Genomic DNA, 20,893 nt, shown 5'->3' with positions numbered 1-20,893 from the left:
AGAGAGCAATATTTGTGTTCTGTTTTACCATGAAAGTAAAGGCTTACTCAGAATCTCATAGCAAACTTCTCCTTAGGGTCATTAACCTGAATCTGATCATGTGACTAACCATAGTTGCAAGGGAAGTTGGAAAGGTGGGCAACAGGATGGTCTTACTTGAACAATCACAAACCATCAAGTGGGGCTGAATATGTTGCTGTTGGAACAAAATCAGGGTTCAGTGAATAAGGTGGAAAGAGGACAGAGGCTATTGAATGGACAGATAAGGGGCCCAGATAGCTCAACTATCTATCAGTGGGAATTCTATGGGATTGGTTAAATTGTTTTTGCAGTCCTACTGTGTAATACTTTGAAACCATTCCAATGTGTTAGTTAGAATTATCTATATCCTGATAAAGAATATTCTCACTACATCACTGACTTGAAAAAGCAGATTGTAGAAAAGTGTGTAGAGCCTGATCTCATTTTTTTAAAAATGTAAGGGTACACGTCAAATTGTTAATACTAATTGCTAAAGACCTGAGCAGACTTTCACATTTTTTTTCTGTATGTGACCTTTGAAGCAAGTATAATTGTGCACTTACCTATGTGTGCTCGTACACATTTATAATAGGTAGGAATATAACACTTGGAAGTGGAGGGGCCTTCAGGGCTCAACCCCAGGCATTTTCCTCACTCTCCTGTGCTGCATTTCATTTACCGTTTACATTCCCTTGACTTCAGGTTTTCTTAGCCAGGATACATCTCCAACTCCTGTCTTCCCTCCAGTGTATATCCTCCACACTGCAGACAAAGTGTACTTCCTTCACAGAGCACCTCTTTAGTCATCTCCTACTTAAAACCTCTTGTGGCTTCCCATTACTCTGAGGAGTAATCCTGGCCCATAACACCCTACCTGGTCTAGCCACCACCAACTTTTCCAATCCTCTCTCCTATCACTCCCACTTGCTGTCAGGCTTCAGCACGCTGGCCTTTTTTAGTTTCTCAGTCATGCTACGCCCTCTCTACCCTGGGGCCACTGAACTCCTGTTATGTCTACATTGCTCTTCCTGTACCCTTTTACCTAGGTAACTCTGACATTTAGATCTGTGCTAATTCCCTTCAGGGATGCATCCCTGTCCCCTAGACTGATTGATTGCCTTTGATAAATGTTTTTGGGAATCCATATTTGCTTCATGTAGATTGTTTACTTTGTGTCACAGAGACTAATGTGATTAGTATAGCATTTGTCTGTCTAGATTCTTAAGTGCCATATGGGCAAGACCTTGGTTTTTCTCTCAACTGTATTCCCAGCACCTATCACTGTGCCTGGGTTATAGCTTATAGGCAAGCAGTGAAAGAACGAGGTGGGTTTGGGGAATTGCAAGTCGCGTGATGCAGATGGAGTTTTGTGTGACTGAGGAAGCATGGAGCTGAGGCTGGCTACACAGAGGGTGTGAAGCAGTGGTTTTCACACCATTTTGACAATGGTCCATGTTAAGAAATACAATTTATATTATGGCTCAGAACATAAGTATGTTGTATGTGCATTTAAACAGGTGTTTTTTTTGTTTTGTTTTGTTTTGTTTTTTTTAAGATTTCATTATTTGAGAGAGAGCAGGAAGAGGAGCAGAGGGGGAGAGACAGGAGACTCCACGCTCAGCACAGTGCCCGATATGGGGCTTAATCCCAGGACTCCGAGGTTATGACCTGAGCCAAAACCAAGAGTCAGTCGCTTAATGGACTGAGATACTCAGGCTCCCTTGTAACAGGTTTTATATACCAACACTTAGCTGTTAGTCCACATAATGTACTCTTTGTTTTTGTTTCCAAATCACTAATTCCAACCACTAAATTGGTTTCATAATCCCCTGATAGGTTGTGTTCTACAGTTAGAAACACCTGGATTTAAAACTTGGTTTTCAGATGGTTTGACAGAACCCATGGCATTGTCTTAAAGGAGCTGAGGGTAGGTGGGTATGTATGCAAGTGCGTATGTGTGTGTATGTGTGAATAAGTGATGGGGGTGGGAAAGGGTTAGGATGCCAAACTGGTAATTCCAGTTCTCATGCTGTTATCAGAATTAGTCTATGTTGATTTGACTTCCAGATTTCATACGTAGAAAGAATTTCACGGCTTAAAGAGGAGCTGGTGGGGAGGGGAACTGAACCACGTACCTATAGCTATAATACTGTGTTCAAGAAATTTGGGTTGGGGCTCCTGGTTGAGCCGAAGTCGGTAGTCGGCTCAGTCGGTAGAGCATAGAACTCTTGGTCTCAGGGTTGTAAGTTCAAGCCCCACATTGGGTGTGGAGTCTACTTTAGGAAAATAATAATAAAAAAAGAAATTTGGATTTTATCTCTTCCACAGTGTGGAATTCCTGAAGGTTTTAAGCAGTGAAATATTCTCATTAGATGGCTTTATATCAGAATAACTGACTGATTGAAGAGGGGCTGATTGAAGGAGGCTAACAGACCTCCTTGAGGGCTTTTTCCGTCTATCAGATATTACTGAGTACCCATCAGGAGTTGTGCAGACCTGTGAAGGCAGTGACCATTTTGGTCTTATTCACTGTTGTATCTTCCATACCTGTCACAGCATTCAATGTTGATGATGTGCTCAAAGAGCATGTGTTGGTAGGATGGATGGAACCCACATCTGTAGCATGTCAGATGCTCTGCTAAGCACTTAACATACATTATCTTCTTTATTCCTGCCAGTATTTTATGAATTAAAAAAACTGAGGTTTGGAGAGGTTTTTATTTTGCTCAAAATCAAAAAGTTTCAGTGGCACAGTGGCAGAGCTAGGGTTTAAATCTTGATTCTTTTCATCCCAGTGCACTATTAAGAGCACAGACTAAGGAGCCTGGCTGATTAGGATTCACATTTTAGCTCTACAACTCCTGAGCTGAGCGATGTTTAAAATTTGTTTAAACCTCTATACTTTGTCTGCATGTAGCTATTGGGAAGTTTAAATGAGATAAGGCCTATGTGGTTCAGTGTCTGGTGCATAATAAGCCCTCACATATTAGCAGTTATTAGTGTTGTTATGCCATGCTACCAATAGCAAGCGCACAGTTGTAGGAGAAGCATCTTGGAGTAGGTATGGGGGTTTCTGAAATTAGAGGAAGTCAGAGGATGGGGTAGGGTAAGTGGATGCGTCATCTTCATTCCTTCAGGTGATGATAGGAGGGACATTTACTAATTAGTACTGCAGAATGAGTAGGAGACTAGTAGACTATAGTGATAAAGTGTAGGAGGTTTTGTCGGTGGGACTTTGAGGTCTTCCTCAAAGAAGGGGTGGATTCTGCATGACTTTGGAAATGAAACCATCTGGAAAAGGTGATAGGGACATCAATCAGGCTCACCCTGGCTCTCAGTACACTGTAAAAGCAGGAGAACTGTAGGAGAACTGCAAAAGGGACTGATTTCAGACAGTAAAATCTTCGAACAGCATGCATTCATTCAGCAGATAGCCTTGAGGAACTTAATAAGGTCCAGGCATTATGCTAGGCGCTTGGGATATAGTAGTAAATGGAACAAGACTCCCTGTAATCTTGGAGCTTACATTTATTTTTGGATAGTATTTGTAGCATGTAAAGGCCAAGTAGTCACATGAAGGCCTTGATAGTCCAGAGTATTATTTTTTTAAGATTTTATTTATTTGTTAGAGAGAGATCACAAGTAGGCAAAGAGGCAGGCAGAGAGAGGGGGAAGCAGGCTCCCTACTGAGCAGAAAGCCCGATGCGGGACTCTATCCCAGGATCCTGAGATCATGACCTGAGCTGAAGGCAGAGGCTTAAACCACTGAGCCACCCAGGCACCCCAATAGTCCAGAGTATTAATCCAAAACAGTTTCTGTTCATGTCAAAGTTTTTGCAAAAGCCAGAGTTCTTGGGGAAGGAACAGTTTTTGTTTTTCAAATGTTTCACATCTGCCCCTAAAACCAGACCTTTTTAGGGGAATCTTATAAACTCTGCCTTCAAAAAATGTTTATTGGTTTTGAATATGTAGACAACAGTAAAACCTTACTGATGCTGTAGGCTTTCATTCAGTTATGTATCTCCTCTAGTTACCTGTGAACAGTATGGACTCTGCCTGCTCAAACACTGGGCTTTTGTGTTCTGAGTCTGAACAATAGATCACTGAAGTACTAAAAAAAAAAAAAAGCAGCATGAATCAGATCATTGGAAATTGGAATTGATGGAGAACATGTAAATCAGAAAGTCCCTGGAGGATGAGAAGCAAACACACTTGGGGAAGTTAATGTGAATGGAGGCAAATGATGACTTTCGCCTGCATGCGTAAGAATGACTTCTCAGAAATTCTTTCAACAAAAAGCTAGCTTCCTTCCTCTATGTTAAGATGCCATGATATTTCGTTGTCCAGAAAGCAAAGAGAGGAAGAAGTTGGTAGAATATTATTCAATATATTTAAACATGTGAGTGTGTTATTTAGCCTTCAGTTACTAGTAGACTGTAGAGGCCAGGAAGGTTGTCAACTCCTTCATCTGATCATTACATACCTTGACCAAAGGCCTGGGAGAATATATACTGAAATAATAAAGCTTTCATTAGCATTTAATGCTTTTCCTTAAAGCCTTTATTTTAGTACTATGAAATCAGATTTCAGAGAATGTCATAATTAAAATTTTCATAAAAAGAAACATTTAATACTATTTAAATATGTAATGACTCCCGGTGCTATTTGAATTAATTCACATCATAAACCCACTAAAGTGGGCCTTAATGTCTACTATGACCATGCTACCTTTACTTAACCTTAATATATAACACTATGAAGGCGAGTTTATGAGCCACACAAAAGTAATTATTGCTTTATTATAATACATCTTATTTACTAGTAATGTTAATCTGGTTAATCATCTACCATATTTATCAGAATGAGCTCTGAATAACTGGCTGCTCTTTTCAAAAAATAAAAATTTTCCTGGAAAGATGAGTATTTCCCAACTTAAGGATGTTTTTAAGAATGTTCCAGAAACTCTGAGAGCTACTGTAGAAGAGGAGTTCCAGAGATGTTTTAAGTATGGAAGCATTTTTGGAATAACTCTCTAGTCTTTCAAGGTAACTGCTTAAGGGAAGAGTAGTTAGATGAATAGGATTTGATACATTGACTTGTAATTTTGGTCAAACTACTTTATAGTCAAAAGTCTTAAAGAATTTTGACTGGATTAGCTTATTTGAGAACTCAGGTATCTATCATGAAGGAGAATGACTTGGCAAACCTGTGTGGCTTGTGAGCAGCCATTCTTAGGAATCATCCCAGGGAACCTGCTCTTTCTGAGATCCTTTGGATTGGTTATGAGCTCCCATTCAGATAAGAGAAAAAGAAGTCATAGTTACTGAGTTTAAACTATATGTCAAAATTTGCCCAAATAATATCTTATTTAATCGTTGTATATATTATTCCCATTTTACCAATGAGAAAACTGGGTTTCAGAGAGCTTAAGGTGATTGCCAAGGTGACATGTAACACGCATGGTTGGAAGCTTAAGATTCTTAAAAAAATATTTCAACAACTTTATTAATTGTAATATTTGAGTACTCTCTTCTTTGGGGGAAGCTTAAATTTTAATTCTGTCTGACTCCAAAGGTTTATAAGTCACATATCACCACTTGACCTTACTAGTCAGTCAGGTCCTAGTGAGTGCACAGATACTTAAATATTTAATTCTCAACACTGTGGAGGCCTCTGATTTCCCCTTAGAGGCATCCTTCACACCCACCTAGCAGGTATCTATCTCAGAAAAGTCTATGAGCATAATAGACTTATTATGCTCTAAGCAGATTTACAAAAGTGGGGGAGATTAGGACCCCCATTAAAGTATTGATTTCTGGGGAATAGGGATTCCCTATCAAGCACTTTGCCTTTCTCATATACCTCCAAACCTAAGCAAGGCAGGATAATGCTATGTGGTAGGCAGATCATAGATTCCCACACTTGCCCCTTAGCAAATGTCTATGTCCTCATCCCTGGAAACTATCAGTATGTTACCTGTCAGGGAAGAATTAAAGTTGCAGATAGAATTAAGTTGTTAACCAACAGACCATAAAATAAGGAGAAGGGTCCATTTAATGTGGAAGAGGGTATCAGAGTGATGCAATGTGAGAAAGAATGGCCCTTGTTGACCTTAAGATAGAAGGGTCCACAAGCCAAGGAATGTGGGCAGCCTCTTGAAGCTGGAAAAGGCAAAAAACAAAAACAAAAACAAACAAACAAAAAAACAAAACCACAAACAAAATACTGTCTCCTACAGCCCCTAGAAAGGAACATGAATCTGCAGACACTGAGTTCAATTTCAGACTTTTGGCTTACAGAACTTTAAGATAATTAACTTGTGTTATTTTTAGGCACAAGGTTTGTGGTAATTTGCTACAATAGCAAACTAATACAATGGTCATCCTCACTTCCTTAAGGTCTAGCTTACCCCCAGCAACATAACTTGTGGGTGGAAAGCAGCCAATATCAACCCAACTGTCAGTACTCCACCCAGGATAGCACTGGTAAAGAGGTAGACTACAAGGAGGGAAGCCTGGGAGGAAATTTGGTCCCAGGTATGACTGGAATCCATGGACTGAGCTCCAGCCTCCAATTTGCTGTTGTCTTTCAGCAGGTCACTTCGCCTTGTTGAAGTGTGTGGCCTCATTTGTAAAATCTGGACAGTTATGTCATGAGGACAAAAGAGTGGGTACAAGAGAGCATACTCATGACCATTGCACACATCTTCAGTTCTAGGGAGTGAATGATAGAGTGAGTACCTCAATACCGTGGAAGAAGTTTGATATACTCCTGTTTTTTTGTTTTGTTTTTGAGAATAAGCATGTTACTATCAACATTTCTTCTAAAGTGAACAAGAAAATCCAGTTAAACAACTCAATGACTCAAAGGTCTGTTGATGTTAAACTATTGCATGTAATCATACCATGTTGGAGCCAGAGAGGATCTTAATGATCACCTCATCCATTTTGCAGACAAGCAGATTTAGATTGTGGAAAGGTAAGAAGTTCAAACCTTTAAAAGTAGAATTCCTTATTGAGTGGCAGCAAAACAAAAGCCCAGTCTTAATGAATGCCTACGATGTCAAAGATATGGACAGCTATTTAAAATAGAAAGCCCAAACCAGCTCTTCCATCTCCAGCTCCAGGGATGACAACTTGGGTATATAAAGGGCTCTAGCTGTTTCAACTTTGGCTGTCGGTACCCTGCTTTGCTTCCCCCTCGTCTTTGCCAAATTTTAACTTAAAGAAGTGACTGATCACTTTACATCATGGGAGGAGTTCAGAAGTTGGGTTCAGGGCATTCTGCATCTCTGTTCCAGCCATCCTTCTTGCCACTGAGTGCTTGCTCTCAAAGGCAGCATGTGGGTGGCTCTATTAGCAAACCCAGTCATGGAAGTCAGGGAAGCCCAGCTAATCTAGGCGAGCTGTGTCACTGTCACCCATCAGCAGTGACAGCTGTGAGTCAACTGGGTTACAGGCAGACCAGTGCAGTCCCCATAACCCATCTCTACATTCTCTGGAGGCCAGCTTGACTTATTCTTCCTGACAACACCTGGGCTTTGACAGATAAGCCAGCAGAAGTCCTTAAGGCTAAAAAGGCACAGTATCTCTTGGGGTTGGAGTCCGGTGAACCACCATAGCCATTATCTCCTGATAGTGGGCAAGCCACTCAGGGGCTCATTTTTCTCTTCTGTCAAATGATAGTGTTAGACTGGACAACGGCTGCATTTCGCTCTAGGCTTTTCTAAAAGTGGGGATTACACTAGTCTTTGTTGGGTTTTTTATATTCTACCTAAGAAAGTGGAATGGTCAGGAGTTCTAATTTGAGAAATGTAAATAATTTTATTTTGTATTATAAAAGTAATTCATGCTTGGTGTAAAAAAATGTAACAGTGCAGAACTATATAAAGCAGAAAGTAAAATCTCTTTGCTTAACTCCCACTGCCAGCACTGAGTTACTAGTCAGGCTAACTATTTCCCCCTGTCTCGCAAACAGAAGCTATTGGTGCTCCCATTAGTCATCTTTCTTGAGCGAGCAGTTGGGAGATTCTAAAAGTCAATCTTTGCTGATATTAATGGTTCTAACAGTTGGTGAAATAGAAGAGTAATGTTTGTAGATGATTTCTTTCTTCTGAAGTGTTCAAATTCCTCATATAGCCAAAGTTATACATCCACATGAAGAAGTTATATTTCAGCACTTAATAGAAATAACATACTATTTTTAGGAAATGTAAAGACTGTGAAAGACGAAAGAATAAAATACATTAAAATGTTTATACAGTTTTCCTAAGGTGACAGGATCCTGGGGGTTGTTTTTCTGATTTCTTCCTAGATTGGGGCATTGTCTTTTGTTACTTGGGTAATGAAAAACGTTTTAAGAAAAACGTTCCTTATAATGACACACTAGTAGTGAAATACTAATTTGGATTCAAACCTAACAGTGCAATAATGGACACTTGACTAAAAAACTTAAAAAATTATTACTGCTATTTCCTTCTAGGCTATTTTTTTCTGCTGTGACTTCTACTCAGAATTAAAGATAAATGAATAATTAATAACTGGGAAAACTGACTTGTAAAACTCAACACATTGAGTTCAATGCCTCAGATATTTATTGAGCAGCTATTATATGCAAAGCACTGTAGGAATAGACCCAAGGGTTCAGGTCTGGCAGGAGGAAAGACAAGAACCCATAGAATTATATGCCAGATGGCACGTTCTAAGTGTTAAGAGGTTATAAAATGCTAAGGAGTCCAAAGAAGAAAAGAATCATCTCTAAATTAGGAATAACCAAGGAAAGCTTCATTCAGGCAGTGGAATTTGAGCTTGGTCTTTGAAAATGGGTGGAATTCTTCATACTCAGAGACTGAAGAGGCCTTTTAAGTGGAGCAAGGGCAAACAGGCATACAGGTGCCAAGACGAGGGCATGTCAAAAAAACAGAGTCCGGTTGGGCTGGAGCATATAGTGTAGGTAGGGGAGGGGAAAGATAAGACTGGCAGCAGGGTTGGGGTACTTGAATGTCAGGCTACAAAGTCGAAGCTTATTAATGATGGGGGTGATCTTAGGGGGCCTTTGAGCAGGAATTGTTATATAATCAATGTTGGCTTAGAACAGATCCTTTGGGGGCGCCTGGGTGGCTCAGTAGTTAAGCATCTGCTTTCGGCTTAGGTCACGATCCCAGGATCCTGCGATTGAGCCCTGCACTGGGCTCCTTGCTCCGCAGGGAGCCTGTTTCTCCCTCTCCCACCCGCCCCTGCTTGTGTTCCCTCTCTCGCGGTTTCTCTCCCTGTCAGATAAATAAAATCTTTAAAAAAAAAAAAAAGAACAGTTCCCTTTGGTCAAGTTGAGTGTTAGGAATGGGACAGTTGGGAAGACAAGGATGGGAAGATGAACCCCAGATGAATGATAAATGAGGCCTGAGGTTGGCAGGAGGCATCAGAAGGAAGACAGGTGTGGCAGTTTGTAGAAATAGACTCAGTAGATCAGGGACCTGGGATTCAGTGACATGAGTTCAGTTCCCATTCTGCCTCGACATGGCTTAACTCCCTAAGCCTGTCTCTTCCTCTTCGAAATGGGCATAGTATTAATTATGTCATGGGGTTGCTCTATGGTAGGCAGTTATTCTTGTAAAGCATTTGGCACAGCTCTGACAGATGGTGAATGCTCAGTGCATGTTAATGTCACTGACAGTAGTACCTGGAATGAGAGGGAGGAAACTTGGTGTCAGCTCAGTGACTAGCAAGGGAGACAATACAGCAGCTAGGAACAGCGTGTCTGGAGGTGGAGACTGGATTTGGATCCCAACGCTACTGCTTACCAGCTGCGATCCTGTAGAAGCTGTTTAACGCCTCTGTATCTCAGTTTCCGTAGCCGTAAATGGGCATAACATTACTACCTCCTTAGGGAGCTGCTATGAGAATAAAGTAAGGTAATGCATGTAGTGTGCAGTACATAGCTGTACATTTTAAGAGCCCAGTAAATGTTAGTTATTAGGTAAGGGGTGGGAACGTGGAACGGAATAGATTTGCCCTTTGGATCAGCAGTGGCAGGATATACAAATAGAGGTGGAGACATGCAGTAGGGGTTTGAACATGAAGGACAGAACTGGGAAGAACCTCGAGGCTGGAGGTAGTCAGGAGTCACCGGCACAGGGGTAGATGAGTCAAGAATGAGTACATAAATTGACTTAAGGAAACAATCAGACAAATCCAGAATAAAGGACATCTATAAGACAGATGGCTGGAACTCTCAAAAGTGTCATAGGAGCTGTTCTAGACTAAAAGAGAGAAAGTTATAATAAAAAATAATGAACCTTGTTTGGACCCCCCCTCCCCCTTTTTTAAGAGAAGATAAGACAGTTCTGAGTCAGTTACAGAATTTTGATTAAGGACTAATTTAGAGGCTCATAGGATATATATGCTGAAATACTAATGGATGAAATGAGAGGTATATTTGGGGGAGAGGGCCGAGAAAGGAAATAAGGCAAAATGTTAACAATTGCTCAGTCTAGGTGGAGGGTATATGTGGTGTTCATTGTACTAGGAAGATGAAGGCTGAACATACATTGTCATATTCAGCTTCTTAAGGGTCCAGGGTAGGATGGGAAGCTGACCACTGGTGAAGAACTGAAGTATGGGAGGAAGTATAGGCAGCAAGAATAACCAGGCCCCCCTTGGATAGTGTTCAGTGGAAGCAGCCAGGCTGGGGGAATCTTTCTTTTTAGTACAGGGTAGACTGGGTGTTACTGAGGAACCATAGTCTGGGGAAGGGAGGAAAGAAGAGGAAAGAAGAAACAGTAATGGAGCACAGGTCTAGTAATGGTGGAAGAGAAATGGATGAAAACAGATAAAGAGGCAGAGATGGCCTTAGATTGAAGGAATGCCTTCCTTCTACTGTGGCCCAGAAGCGAGGACTGTGGATCTGTGGGAAATCAAGATCTCTTCCTAACAACGAGGGAGGAGGTCATGTTTTGCTAGTAAGGGAGTGTGAGGCAGGAAAGTTGGGAAACTCACTACAGTTGGCACTGGGTCTGAAATGGAAAGAAAACAGCTGGTATGAGGACAGGGTGCACTTGGTACTATCTGCAAGCTAGAGAGTGGAGTAAATAGGGGTTCTCCCAGACTGCTCTGATGAGGCACTAGAGAGGACAGGGTAAAGAGCCATTGTGGAAGCTAAATGGCCCCATTTTCAGAACTTCCTGCTAGGCAAACCAATTACCAAAAATTTATTTATTCATTGGGAAATGAGTAAAACTCTTCTTGGATAAAATGCTTTATCCTAATTTCCAAGCACCCTCCACCCTGGGTTGCCCTGGCTGGTGTACAGGCACGTAGTAGGATAGTCTTTGGTACACGAGGAAGTTTCTGTCCTTTCAAAGTCACCGGCTACAAGACTGCTCCGGTGACCTAGTCTCACGAAGTTGCTGGAGCTGTCATTCCAAAGGCAGTTGGAGGAAAACCAGCTCCTGCACCGGTGCTTACTAAAGGCCAAGAACAAAGGAGGCCACTGGAGCTTGTGCCTACAGGCCCCCCCGGGGTTGGGGGGGTGTCACGGAGCGTTAGTGATTTTTGGTTTTGCTTTGGCCTCTGAAGTGCTTCTCAAGGGCCCACCGGTGGAGATGTCGGCGGGCCTGAGATTCAGGTCCTAGGTAAGGCCGGTCCAGCGACACTTGGAGCAGCGCTGGCATGGGAGGAACTGGGGGGCGGAAGGCGGTCACAGCCTACAGCAGGACCTTGGCGATTATGTAGCCGTCCCTCTCCCCTCCGGGCTCTTCTTTGAGCGGGGTCTGCACCGGGACAGAGGCGGCGGCCAAGGCGCCTTCGCGGCGGCTCACTTCCCGCAGCCGCGCCTGCAGCGCCTCCCTCTCAGCCTGCAGCTCCCGCCGCGCCTGAGCCGCCGCGCGCTCCTCCTCCTGCAGGGCCCGCCGCCTCCGCTCCAAGGCGCGCTCGCCCTGCTCCACGGCCGCCTCGCGCCGCGCCAGCTCACGCTCACGCAGGCTGCAGCGCACGGCCAGCGCGCCCATCTGCTCCAGCAGGCGCGCCCAGTCGCCCTCGGCGGCCGCGGCGGGGCCTGGCGGCGCCGGCGGCGGCGGGCAAGGGGCGGCGGGCGGCGAGCGGCGGGCGGCGCTCTTCTCCAGCTCCCGCTGATGCGCGCTCTTGAGGTGCCGCCACAGCGCCGGGGTGCCGGCGTGGAAGCCCGGGCCGCGGCTCACCTGCTCCCCGCACAGCCGGCAGGTGGCCCACTGGCCCGCGGCGTGGCCCGGGCGCGCGGGGGCCAGATGAAAGTAGCCCCAGGCCTCGCAGTAGGGCGCCCCCAGGCGGCCGGGAGGCGCCGGGGCCAGGCCGGGACAAGGGCCGCCCCGCGCCGCCGCATCGTCCGGCCGGTGGGTGTCTTCCATGGGCGCCGCCAGCTCGTCACTCCGCATTCTCTCCGCCGCGCCTACGTTCCGAGGGAGAAAGGGGTAAGGACAGCCACGCGACGACACACACACTCACACGCACAACTTCGGTGGCCAGAGGTGGTCTCCTTTTTATAACGTGTGGGTGGTACCTGGGTTTCTTTTTCCTGTTACACGGTTTAGTCCTCAGGGAATGTTAGCCCTGCCTACCCCTTCCGCCCCTTGACTGGGAGCTGTCTTCCAGATCAGACGGGTCCCCGTTCGCAGGGGCTGACACGAACAAAGGGGAAGCACCAGCCCAGTCAGTGCTGTACTAATGAGTTTTAACTAGTTTCCCCAGCTCTCTTCTACAAACGTGACTCTTCGCAGAGTAAACTTCCTTTTGTCTTCTGCTCTCAGGGTTAGGCAACAGACTGTAAAAACGAGGTGAAAAGAAAGCCTTGGGAAAGAAAATTGGTTTCTTAAACTTCGTGGCTGTAGGTGCCCCGGGCAAACAGCCTTTTTTAAAGACCTTTCAGTGAGGACGTTGTTTTTCAAAATACAAGTCTTTGTTTTATGACTTTAAAAACGATGTGCTTCTGAGGAAAATGGCAGTACTAAAAACCACTAAAATGTTTTAAAAGTATACATATTTAGGAAAACAAATATACAAAGCAGTTTTGTAAAATTTTACCTTTAAGTTAGTTGGTAGGCCATATCCTGTGGGCCTTGGGGGGTCCCTGTCATGCCTCAGGGTTTCCAGCCAATGTCAGTTCTCCCGTAGAAACACTGCAGCATGAATCCTGAGTTCTAAAGAACCATCAGCAGTGCTAGGAATAATAAAAGGGCAGGCCATGAAAAAAAGAAATTCAGTAAACAGCTCCCTAAATAGATACTAGAAATACTGGCTAGCACCACTCTCGTGTTTTTTTCCTCTCACCCTGTCAGAGTTACTCCAGTTATAAAACAAATCAGTTTTCTGTATTGCTCATCCCCTTTATACATTTAAAAGATAAAAACCTTTGTCAATGCTTGTAACTGAGGAAGGAAATAAAGAAAAGTAATAGCTTCTTGCTCTGTCCAACAAATATCGGTGGTTAAAAGGATACAAACACAACCTGGGACTATCACTGTAAAGTCTTTCCTGTTAAAACAGTTTATCACAGCAGTAATCTATCAAACAAGGAGAAATAGAAAAGGTGAAGTTTATTCTTCAGGATGTAACTTCATAAAGGACCAAATGTGTGATTTTAAACAAATTTGTTTTGAAAATTTAAAAATAATAAGAGAACACACAGGCTTAGACATCTTCTGAGAGCTTATTTCAGGGGGAAAATCAAGGCCAAGATGCATAGTGAGATAGCCTGTGTCCATTTGTACTGTAAAGTTTTGAACCAACAGCAGTGGAGATGATAAATGTCCAGAATCTCTTTGTATAACGTCACTGGGAATGACGGAAGGCACAGTTAAGAACAGGAAAAATAAGTTGCTCTAATAGTAGTAGTATTTAGGGTAAGCTTTTATTTCAGTTGCTAAGAGTCTTGTTACTGAGCTGTTCTAGTCAGGGTCAGACATGACATTTAACATAACAGATTTTGAAAAAAAGTAACAAATTTACCAGAATTATAAAAAAAGACAAGTACAGCCCTCTTCTAACAAAAAAAAAACCTAGCTATTTACATATCTTGTGATACAGCAGGCACTGATTTGAATGTAGTTCCTCATGAAAGCCAATTAGTATAAAAAGTCTTTGGAAATTAAAAGGCTAGATATCCTTCAAGAGATTTACTAAATCCCTGAAGTCCCGGAAGGGGGAGTAATAGGATGAGGACTGGAGTTACACCCCATTTTCAAGGATAATTTTTTACATTTATGCTTAGTAAACATTAAGGTTATATAACTTTATGGTTAGTAAACAGACCAGATTTTAGTATAAAAAATTGTTTTTGGTAACCTAAATTCACCTAAAAATTTTTTTTTAAGTTCATTTCTATTACATTAGAATCCTCTCTTTACAGAGTTCCTTTCTTATTAGATAGACACAAAGGGGGAGAGAATAGGATTATGAATCCTTGAATTTTTATAAACTAAAAGAGATTTAAAGGTTTTCTATATCAAGACTGTCACTTTGCATTCTGATATGCTTTCTTGAGCTGGGGGGTTGAAAAGTGTATATAAAACTGCAGACTGTCTTACCTGTGCCAAAGTCTGAGAGTGAGCATTACTGATGTGCCCTTAAAAGTGCCAGGGGTGACCAATTACTGTCATGCTTTACCTCCCTGCAAGATGTTTCTGAGTTTCTTCAAAATCTGGGATGCCCAGAGGAGTGCCACATATATGAATGCCATCTGTCGTCAGAGCGAAGGTGGAAACAAGAGTGAGAAGCACTGATTTTGATGTCTTAATCCTTTGGACTTAGTGGACTGTCTCATCTGAGCCAGGGACATGCAGCACCATAAATGTTGGCCAGCACAGCGCTGCCCCTCCAAGGGCGGCAGAGGGACATCCTCTGCCTCGGCAGGCCTTCACTCTCGGAGGTCTTAACCGGTAGAAGGCAGCACAGTACTGAACTGCCTCACCTTCTCAGTCCTCCGCACACAGCTACATTCTGGCTCAATACAGTCTTCTGTTCAGACTAAGTATCTAAACAGTGACCAGGCGTCTGTGGCCAGAGGTCATCATAGCCTTCCTAGTTCTGCCAAACAACCCCTGGGCTTGTTTCAACTATCCCTACAGTACAGAGGGAGAGAATCCTCCTAGTCTGCTACCTTGGGTTGGGAGAGAAGCCTTAGCAACTTCAGCCACAACCCTAATACACAGAGAGCTCTTACAAACTGACAAGAAAAAGACGAACAACCCAAAAGAAAAATGGGCAAGAAATACAAGTAGGTAAATGACCTAAGAACAAAGTCAGATGGCCAAGGAATTTGTGAAAAGATACACAGCACTTATATTCAGGGAAGTGCTATTAAAGTAACAGTAAGGTCTCATTTTAGATCCATCACATTAACAAAAACAAAAGAGGTCTGCCAGCCAAAGCTAGAAGGGAGGCAAAGAAAAGGGTACGTTTGTGCATTACCAGTGGAGATGTGGAGGCTTTTAGGAAAGCAGTCTGGTGATTTCTGTTAGTTAAAAATAGATACAATCAGGGATCCCATTCTTGGGAATTTATTCTGTAGAACTAAAAGTATCAATACATAAAATAATATGTATTAGGATGTTTATTACAGTATTGTCTGGGATGGCAAAAAACTGGAAACACAGAAATGCCTGTCGACTGGAAAATGGCTGGGTAAATAATGTGTATTCACACCTGGGAATATTGTGCAGCCATTAAAAAGGATGGATTGGAGCTCTGCTAGAAGACCTAGAGGGATTTCTGGAGGAACTTTTCAGGAAGAAAAGCCAGATGCAGAAAAGTATATATATATTATGATGTCATTATTATTAGTATAGATCTGTGTAGCATTTATGAAGATTTTATATATATATATGAAGAAAAATAAGGAGGAAGATACATTGTCACTTGGGGAGTGGCAGCTGGTATGAAGATACATTGTCAGTTGAGGAGTGGCAGCTGGTGTGAAAAGAGAATGGGAAGAGGTAAACACAAAAGGAGGAGTAAAGAGGTCTTAGGAAAGCATGCACCTTTGTGGATACATTTAGGTAGACTATGTATATGGCAGGGTCTACATATAATATGGAGAGGCAAGATGGAGTCACTCATGTCCAGCAGTGATGTCATGAATCAGGAAAGCAGACAAGGGTGATGAACTGAGAATAAATATCACCAAAAGTCTCAGCCTGGTGGCACCCAGAAGTGATGACCAGCAAGAGAGCCCGGATGAACCGAGAGGTGGTGATCAGTAGAATCAGAAGTCTGGAAGGGCTAGACTCATCAAACTCCTTTAAAAAGGGAAGATTTTTATAGCAAACTGTTCTGTTCTCCAGATGCTGACCCTTCCATGTCTGACCGCATCAAAAAGGCTACTGAAGATTCTGTCCAATTGATCTCGGAAAATAACAGGGATCCTCCACTGCTTGAACATACTAAGCAGGAAGGGAAGCACTGAGTGGACCCACATTGGTCAAGACCTCATCAGCTGTGCACTCATAGACTGACTGCATTTGGTTCATTAACGTCCCCTATTTTATCTTGTCTTGTGACTTTAAATTGTACTTTCTAGCGTGAGTCTCGTATGAAGCCAAGTTAAATGCACAGTGAAATGTCATTGAGTTTGGAATTCTGAACCGGCTTTTACAACTGTGTTAAACATTGCTTTATGATTCAATAAAGCGGATGTTATGGAGACACAACCTGTGTACACACCTTCACAGAGTAGCTTCCCAACAACATAAATACAAAGTAATTTTATAAATCCTCAGGCATGTGAGTGCAAGCTGGGCTAGGCAGCCTTAACTAGGAGACTGGAGAGCACAGTCCTGTGGGGCATAGCGTGCTGCCATCTGGCCCTGGAGGGAACCCAGGGTGTGAGGTTGCTCAGCATCAGGTAGTTTGCTGGTCCTGCCTGAACAGAAGGAGATTCTGTATGCACGGGAGATGGAGGTGCTGTGGGAGGACTGCCCGCCCACCTTGCTCATCTCCCTTGGCACTCAAGGGATGCTGCATTCAATGCAACGAACTTGACTCTAGTTTTCTTAGACCCAGCTCACTAAATCCTAGTCTCTCCATCTGTCAAGGAAAATGATAATTATCTGCCTCTAAACCTATGGCTGAAATTAGATAATCCAAATGATCTTACTGTTGGACTCTGCAGTGCTGTATAACTTCAGGGCCTGAACAAAAGAAGACTACCAGGCTTGACTGCTCAAACACACCCACATTAGTATCTTAGTGGCTAAAGGGAGTATTATTACTCTCTTTAACATTGTTATTCAATAGAGTAGGTAGTTTAAGTTGGAAATATTCTCTTGAGAATTTTGAATATAAAAAGCAAAAAAGAATCACAGATCCATCTTCCCTCCCCAGCCAAATTTATTTTCACTTCGTAAATGGACCTTCACGAAAAATAGGTTGCTCCTCTCTCAGGTAGAAAATGATGGGGCGGTCTGGTGACTTGGAACCCTACAATTTGTAATACTTCCTTACCAAGTAACCAAGAAAAACACACACCTATTAACTACATGGTCAGCTAAGGTGAAGAAAATGTCTGGTGGGGAGAGACGCTTCCGCAATAATTCTGATACACATGGTAAAGGTCAGAGCACTGTGCACTCATGAGGGTGAATTCCATCATGCAATGTCTATACTGGGGAAAGGGTGGGCACTGGGGGCCCTAACACAAATGTTCATGCAGACACTCCTGCTTCAGCATCTCCTCCTTTCCTGAGCTCCTTCAGGGGCCCCAATTCACAAAAACACATAGCCACTAGTGCTGACTCTAGTTCCAATTTTTTAGTCTTATAAATAGGCTTCCCAGCTCATATTTTAAAGTAAGATTTCTTGATGCTAAGTGGAAGTAGCTAGCATGAAATTAATTTAATAATGGAAATGTTCTAGTCCAGTTTTGGGGAGGGGAAAAAGGTGAAAGAAAAGTAGATTTTAGTTATTTTATTGAAGAGGGGAGAGTTGGTACCACACCTCTGAACTCGCCCGTAGTGAGTTTCATTTGAGTATCCATTATCTGGAAGGAATGATAAGACGTTTAAGCCTGTGGAAGATAATAAATGCACATTAATTATTTCAAACTGCATTTGAAGTTTTATTTGCAGTTCTCTAAAGTTCTAGTCTTCTAATAATCTATCAGATTAAAACCCAGATTCTTCAGTATCATCTCCCTGAATAACAATATAGAGAATAAGGGAGATCAAAACTTGGATGAGTAATTTGTGTAAATTTGGGTGTATATACATACATGACTGTAACATTAGGAATCATTCTATAAAACACCCACAGAAGTTAATTTTATTACTTTATACTTATGCTAGGACACATATAAAATATTAGGCAGGCTAAAGACCAAAGAACCAGGCAATGTTCTCAAAAGGGAATAGCAAATGAACGATAGCTCTGTTTGTTCTTCCACAGCCAAGGCTAATCACTTCAGATGGATTAATCTGACAGAGTTATAAGCAAATACATGTATGTTGAGCCTGGATCTTAGGTAAGAAATTCATACTAATGTGAAATTCACTACTTGGGTGGAAACACTAAAAACATTTTCATTTACTTCATCCACCAGTAACTCAGTCAAAGCAGAACATAATAAAACAAATAATTAGCGTTGACAATTGAAATATCAAGGAAACCACAATTTGTTCACCTGTTACTTGTCCATCTCTGTTAAAAACTAATGATGCACTGTACGGTGACTAACGTAGCGTAATTAAAAAAATATTAGTTTACTACCATGGATTCATCTCTTTATAAACAGATCCAGCCAATCAGAAAAATTAGTCTGGGATCATGAGGCTGAAGACTTAGATGAAGTTAAAAAGCGAAAAAATGCCTCCAAACTGTGACGTGTGGATACTCAACTCAGACAGTACAGGGTAAGTGTGAAAACATTTAGATAAAAGATTACACATGGACTGTAAAAAATGTACTGAACCCACAGCTAATTGTATGGTGAGTCAGAGATGTTCTTTGAATGTGTTAAGCCAAAATCTTAGATACCTCTACCATTAGCTAAAAGGCCAGATGTATTCTCTATTAATGCATTTTTAAAAATGAAAAGTTTCTATCCTAAACTGAACCTTTATTTTAGGTCTACATTACTTTAATACATACATTCCTCAAAAGAAGGGTGTTGGTCCATTTTGTCTTGTAAAATGCAGACTGTAGTATGAATTACAAGAATTTAAAACAGCCCTACTTTGAAGTCTTTGTAATACAAAGAATTTTTTTTAGAGAATTACCTTGTTTTGGCTCTTGGCCATTTTACACGTTGTTGCATACTTTTTATGGTATTTTGCCTCAAGCCAGTTTTGGCCAAAAAGGGCATACAAATAATACAAGAATGCAAAGTGCATAAAATAATTACCCTAATTATGTCAATTTATTAAGCTTTTTTTTCTTTAAATATTTTATTTATTTGATAGAGAGAGACACAGCAAGAGAGGGAACACAAGCAGGGGGAGTGGAAGAGAGAGAAGCAGGCTTCCCGCTGAGCAGGGAGCCCCAGGCGGGGCTGGATCCCAGGACCCTGGGATCATGACCTGAGTGGACTAAGACACCCAGGAGCCTCTATTAAGCTTTTTCTACAACAGCTCCTGTTTAACACCAAATCCATGTACTCTGGGCTAATTCAAAGTTTGGATGGTATTTTTTTCTTTTCAAGAAAGAAAAAAAAATTTTGTTCGGTAAGCTTCGGGCATTTGGCTACTGTAAATAGTTACAGCAAACTGCTCCTCTGGACTCGGAGAGGATCGGAAAATTCTTTTGTTTGAGCACAGTGGAGATGGGGGCAGGGATTCCTGTTTGAGCATCTGGCTCGTATTTTGCTTCTCCTCTCCAAAATGAGAAACAATAAAAAAAAGTCTCAGAGAAAGAGCACACTACAGGGCACACAGCCATTTGCCACTGTTAAAAGTCTGTAAAAAGGCAATTTTACTAAAAGGAGAACAGATGATTTTCGATATTCTCAAATAACTTTTTTGAAAGGGGACTGGAGGAGCAAAAAGGAGGTTCTGAAAGAAGCTCAACAGTGCCTTTAGACAGAATTCGGGGCCACATGCGTCTTTTCCACTAGGTACAACCTGAGCACAGCGAAGGAAGGGAACGTCCGGCAGCCCGCGGCGCAGCAGCCTGCCTGTTAGGATACCGCACAGTGGCGTTTGCGGGCTGCTGCTCACCTGCGGCCCCTGAGGCCCGGGACTGGTCCCCGTTCCCTTCGCCGCCCCCCTTCTCCCCCCAAACCCCTGCGGGGCCGCGACCCGACCTGGCCTCCGGGAACACGGCCGCCTGCGTGGCGGCGCACACTCACCCCATCACCCCCAAAGCGCGGCAGGAGCAGGAGGCGGGCTACAAGTCTGGGATCGCCGGTCCCCTCCAGATCCTCGCAGACATTTTGTCCTGTGCAGAAACCTCCGCGCGTCTGCCTTAAAGACACAGCGCTCAATTCACGCATCTGGGGGGTGAAAGGGGGGACGGTAACGTGTGACCCGTAGTGGAAAGGGCTGGACGGTCACTCCTTAGCCATCCAGGTCCACGAGTGACAGACTGGTGTTCGCCAAGGTTTAAAAATGATGCAGTTGTTTAGTGCTTTTTAAAAATTTAATTTTTATTTTATACTTTTACATTAACCTTCCAAGACCTGGTTTCCTGTCTTGAGTCTGAGTGCAGTTTGCATCCTTTCAGGTTCAAGGTGTCAGATGGTTCAAGTTGTTAAAAGAAGCCCACCGAAGGGAAGTCTGGACAGGTAAAGGTAGGGCTCCTTGGTGTTTGAAAACTTAATAACGCTAGGGTATCAGCTTTGCATGGATCATGTTGAGGTAACAACGCCTACAACTCAGTGATTTACAATAAGAGAGAAATATTCATTTCTCAGGCAA

At 42.7% G+C, this 20,893-nt stretch overlaps 2 protein-coding genes and 1 non-coding gene across 7 annotated transcripts in view; 1 reads left to right on the top strand and 2 right to left on the bottom strand.

The window, feature by feature from the left end:
* The window catches only part of AGGF1 (angiogenic factor with G-patch and FHA domains 1), a 59,897-nt gene extending 41,058 nt beyond the window's left edge, over positions 1-18,839 (top strand). The window contains exons 15-16 of one of the 3 annotated variants that reach the window (XR_004283935.1): positions 1,858-1,948; positions 16,331-17,983. The gene's annotated coding sequence lies outside the window, so the exon portion shown is untranslated. Of the gene's footprint in view, positions 1-1,857; positions 1,949-16,330; positions 17,984-18,774 lie in introns of those variants that run through there. The other 2 variants (XM_032335908.1, XM_032335909.1) reach the window with 2 other exon arrangements.
* Positions 9,860-20,452, bottom strand: ZBED3 (zinc finger BED-type containing 3). 3 transcript variants are annotated; one of them, XM_032335915.1, is made up of 4 exons: positions 17,982-18,052; positions 14,576-14,727; positions 13,074-13,209; positions 9,860-12,441 (listed from the first exon to the last, which is right to left on the bottom strand). In XM_032335915.1, exon 4 carries the CDS (start codon positions 12,425-12,427, stop codon positions 11,723-11,725), a length of 705 nt encoding a protein of 234 aa, XP_032191806.1. In that variant the 5' UTR covers positions 12,428-12,441; positions 13,074-13,209; positions 14,576-14,727; positions 17,982-18,052; the 3' UTR covers positions 9,860-11,722. The 3 variants fall into 3 exon arrangements, with proteins under 3 accessions (XP_032191806.1, XP_032191807.1, XP_032191805.1); XM_032335916.1 differs by lacking the exons at positions 14,576-14,727; positions 17,982-18,052 and adding an exon at positions 20,326-20,452; XM_032335914.1 differs by lacking the exon at positions 14,576-14,727.
* Positions 14,836-14,973, bottom strand: LOC116587451. The gene has a single exon (XR_004284457.1). It is a non-coding gene; the product is annotated as a small nucleolar RNA SNORA47 (small nucleolar RNA).
* Positions 20,453-20,893: the final 441 nt, after the last annotated feature.

This window comes from Mustela erminea, chromosome 3 (assembly GCF_009829155.1).
Source record: "Mustela erminea isolate mMusErm1 chromosome 3, mMusErm1.Pri, whole genome shotgun sequence".
NCBI classification, from domain to species: Eukaryota; Metazoa; Chordata; class Mammalia; order Carnivora; family Mustelidae; genus Mustela; species Mustela erminea.
Note: the sequence above shows the minus strand (reverse complement) of the source record. Positions and strands in the feature narration are given on the sequence as shown.

Bases quoted from the DNA above. Each gene is read 5' to 3' on its own strand.
- ZBED3 (XM_032335916.1), bottom strand. From the start codon at position 12,427: ATGCGGAGTGACGAGCTGGCGGCGCCCATGGAAGACACCCACCGGCCG.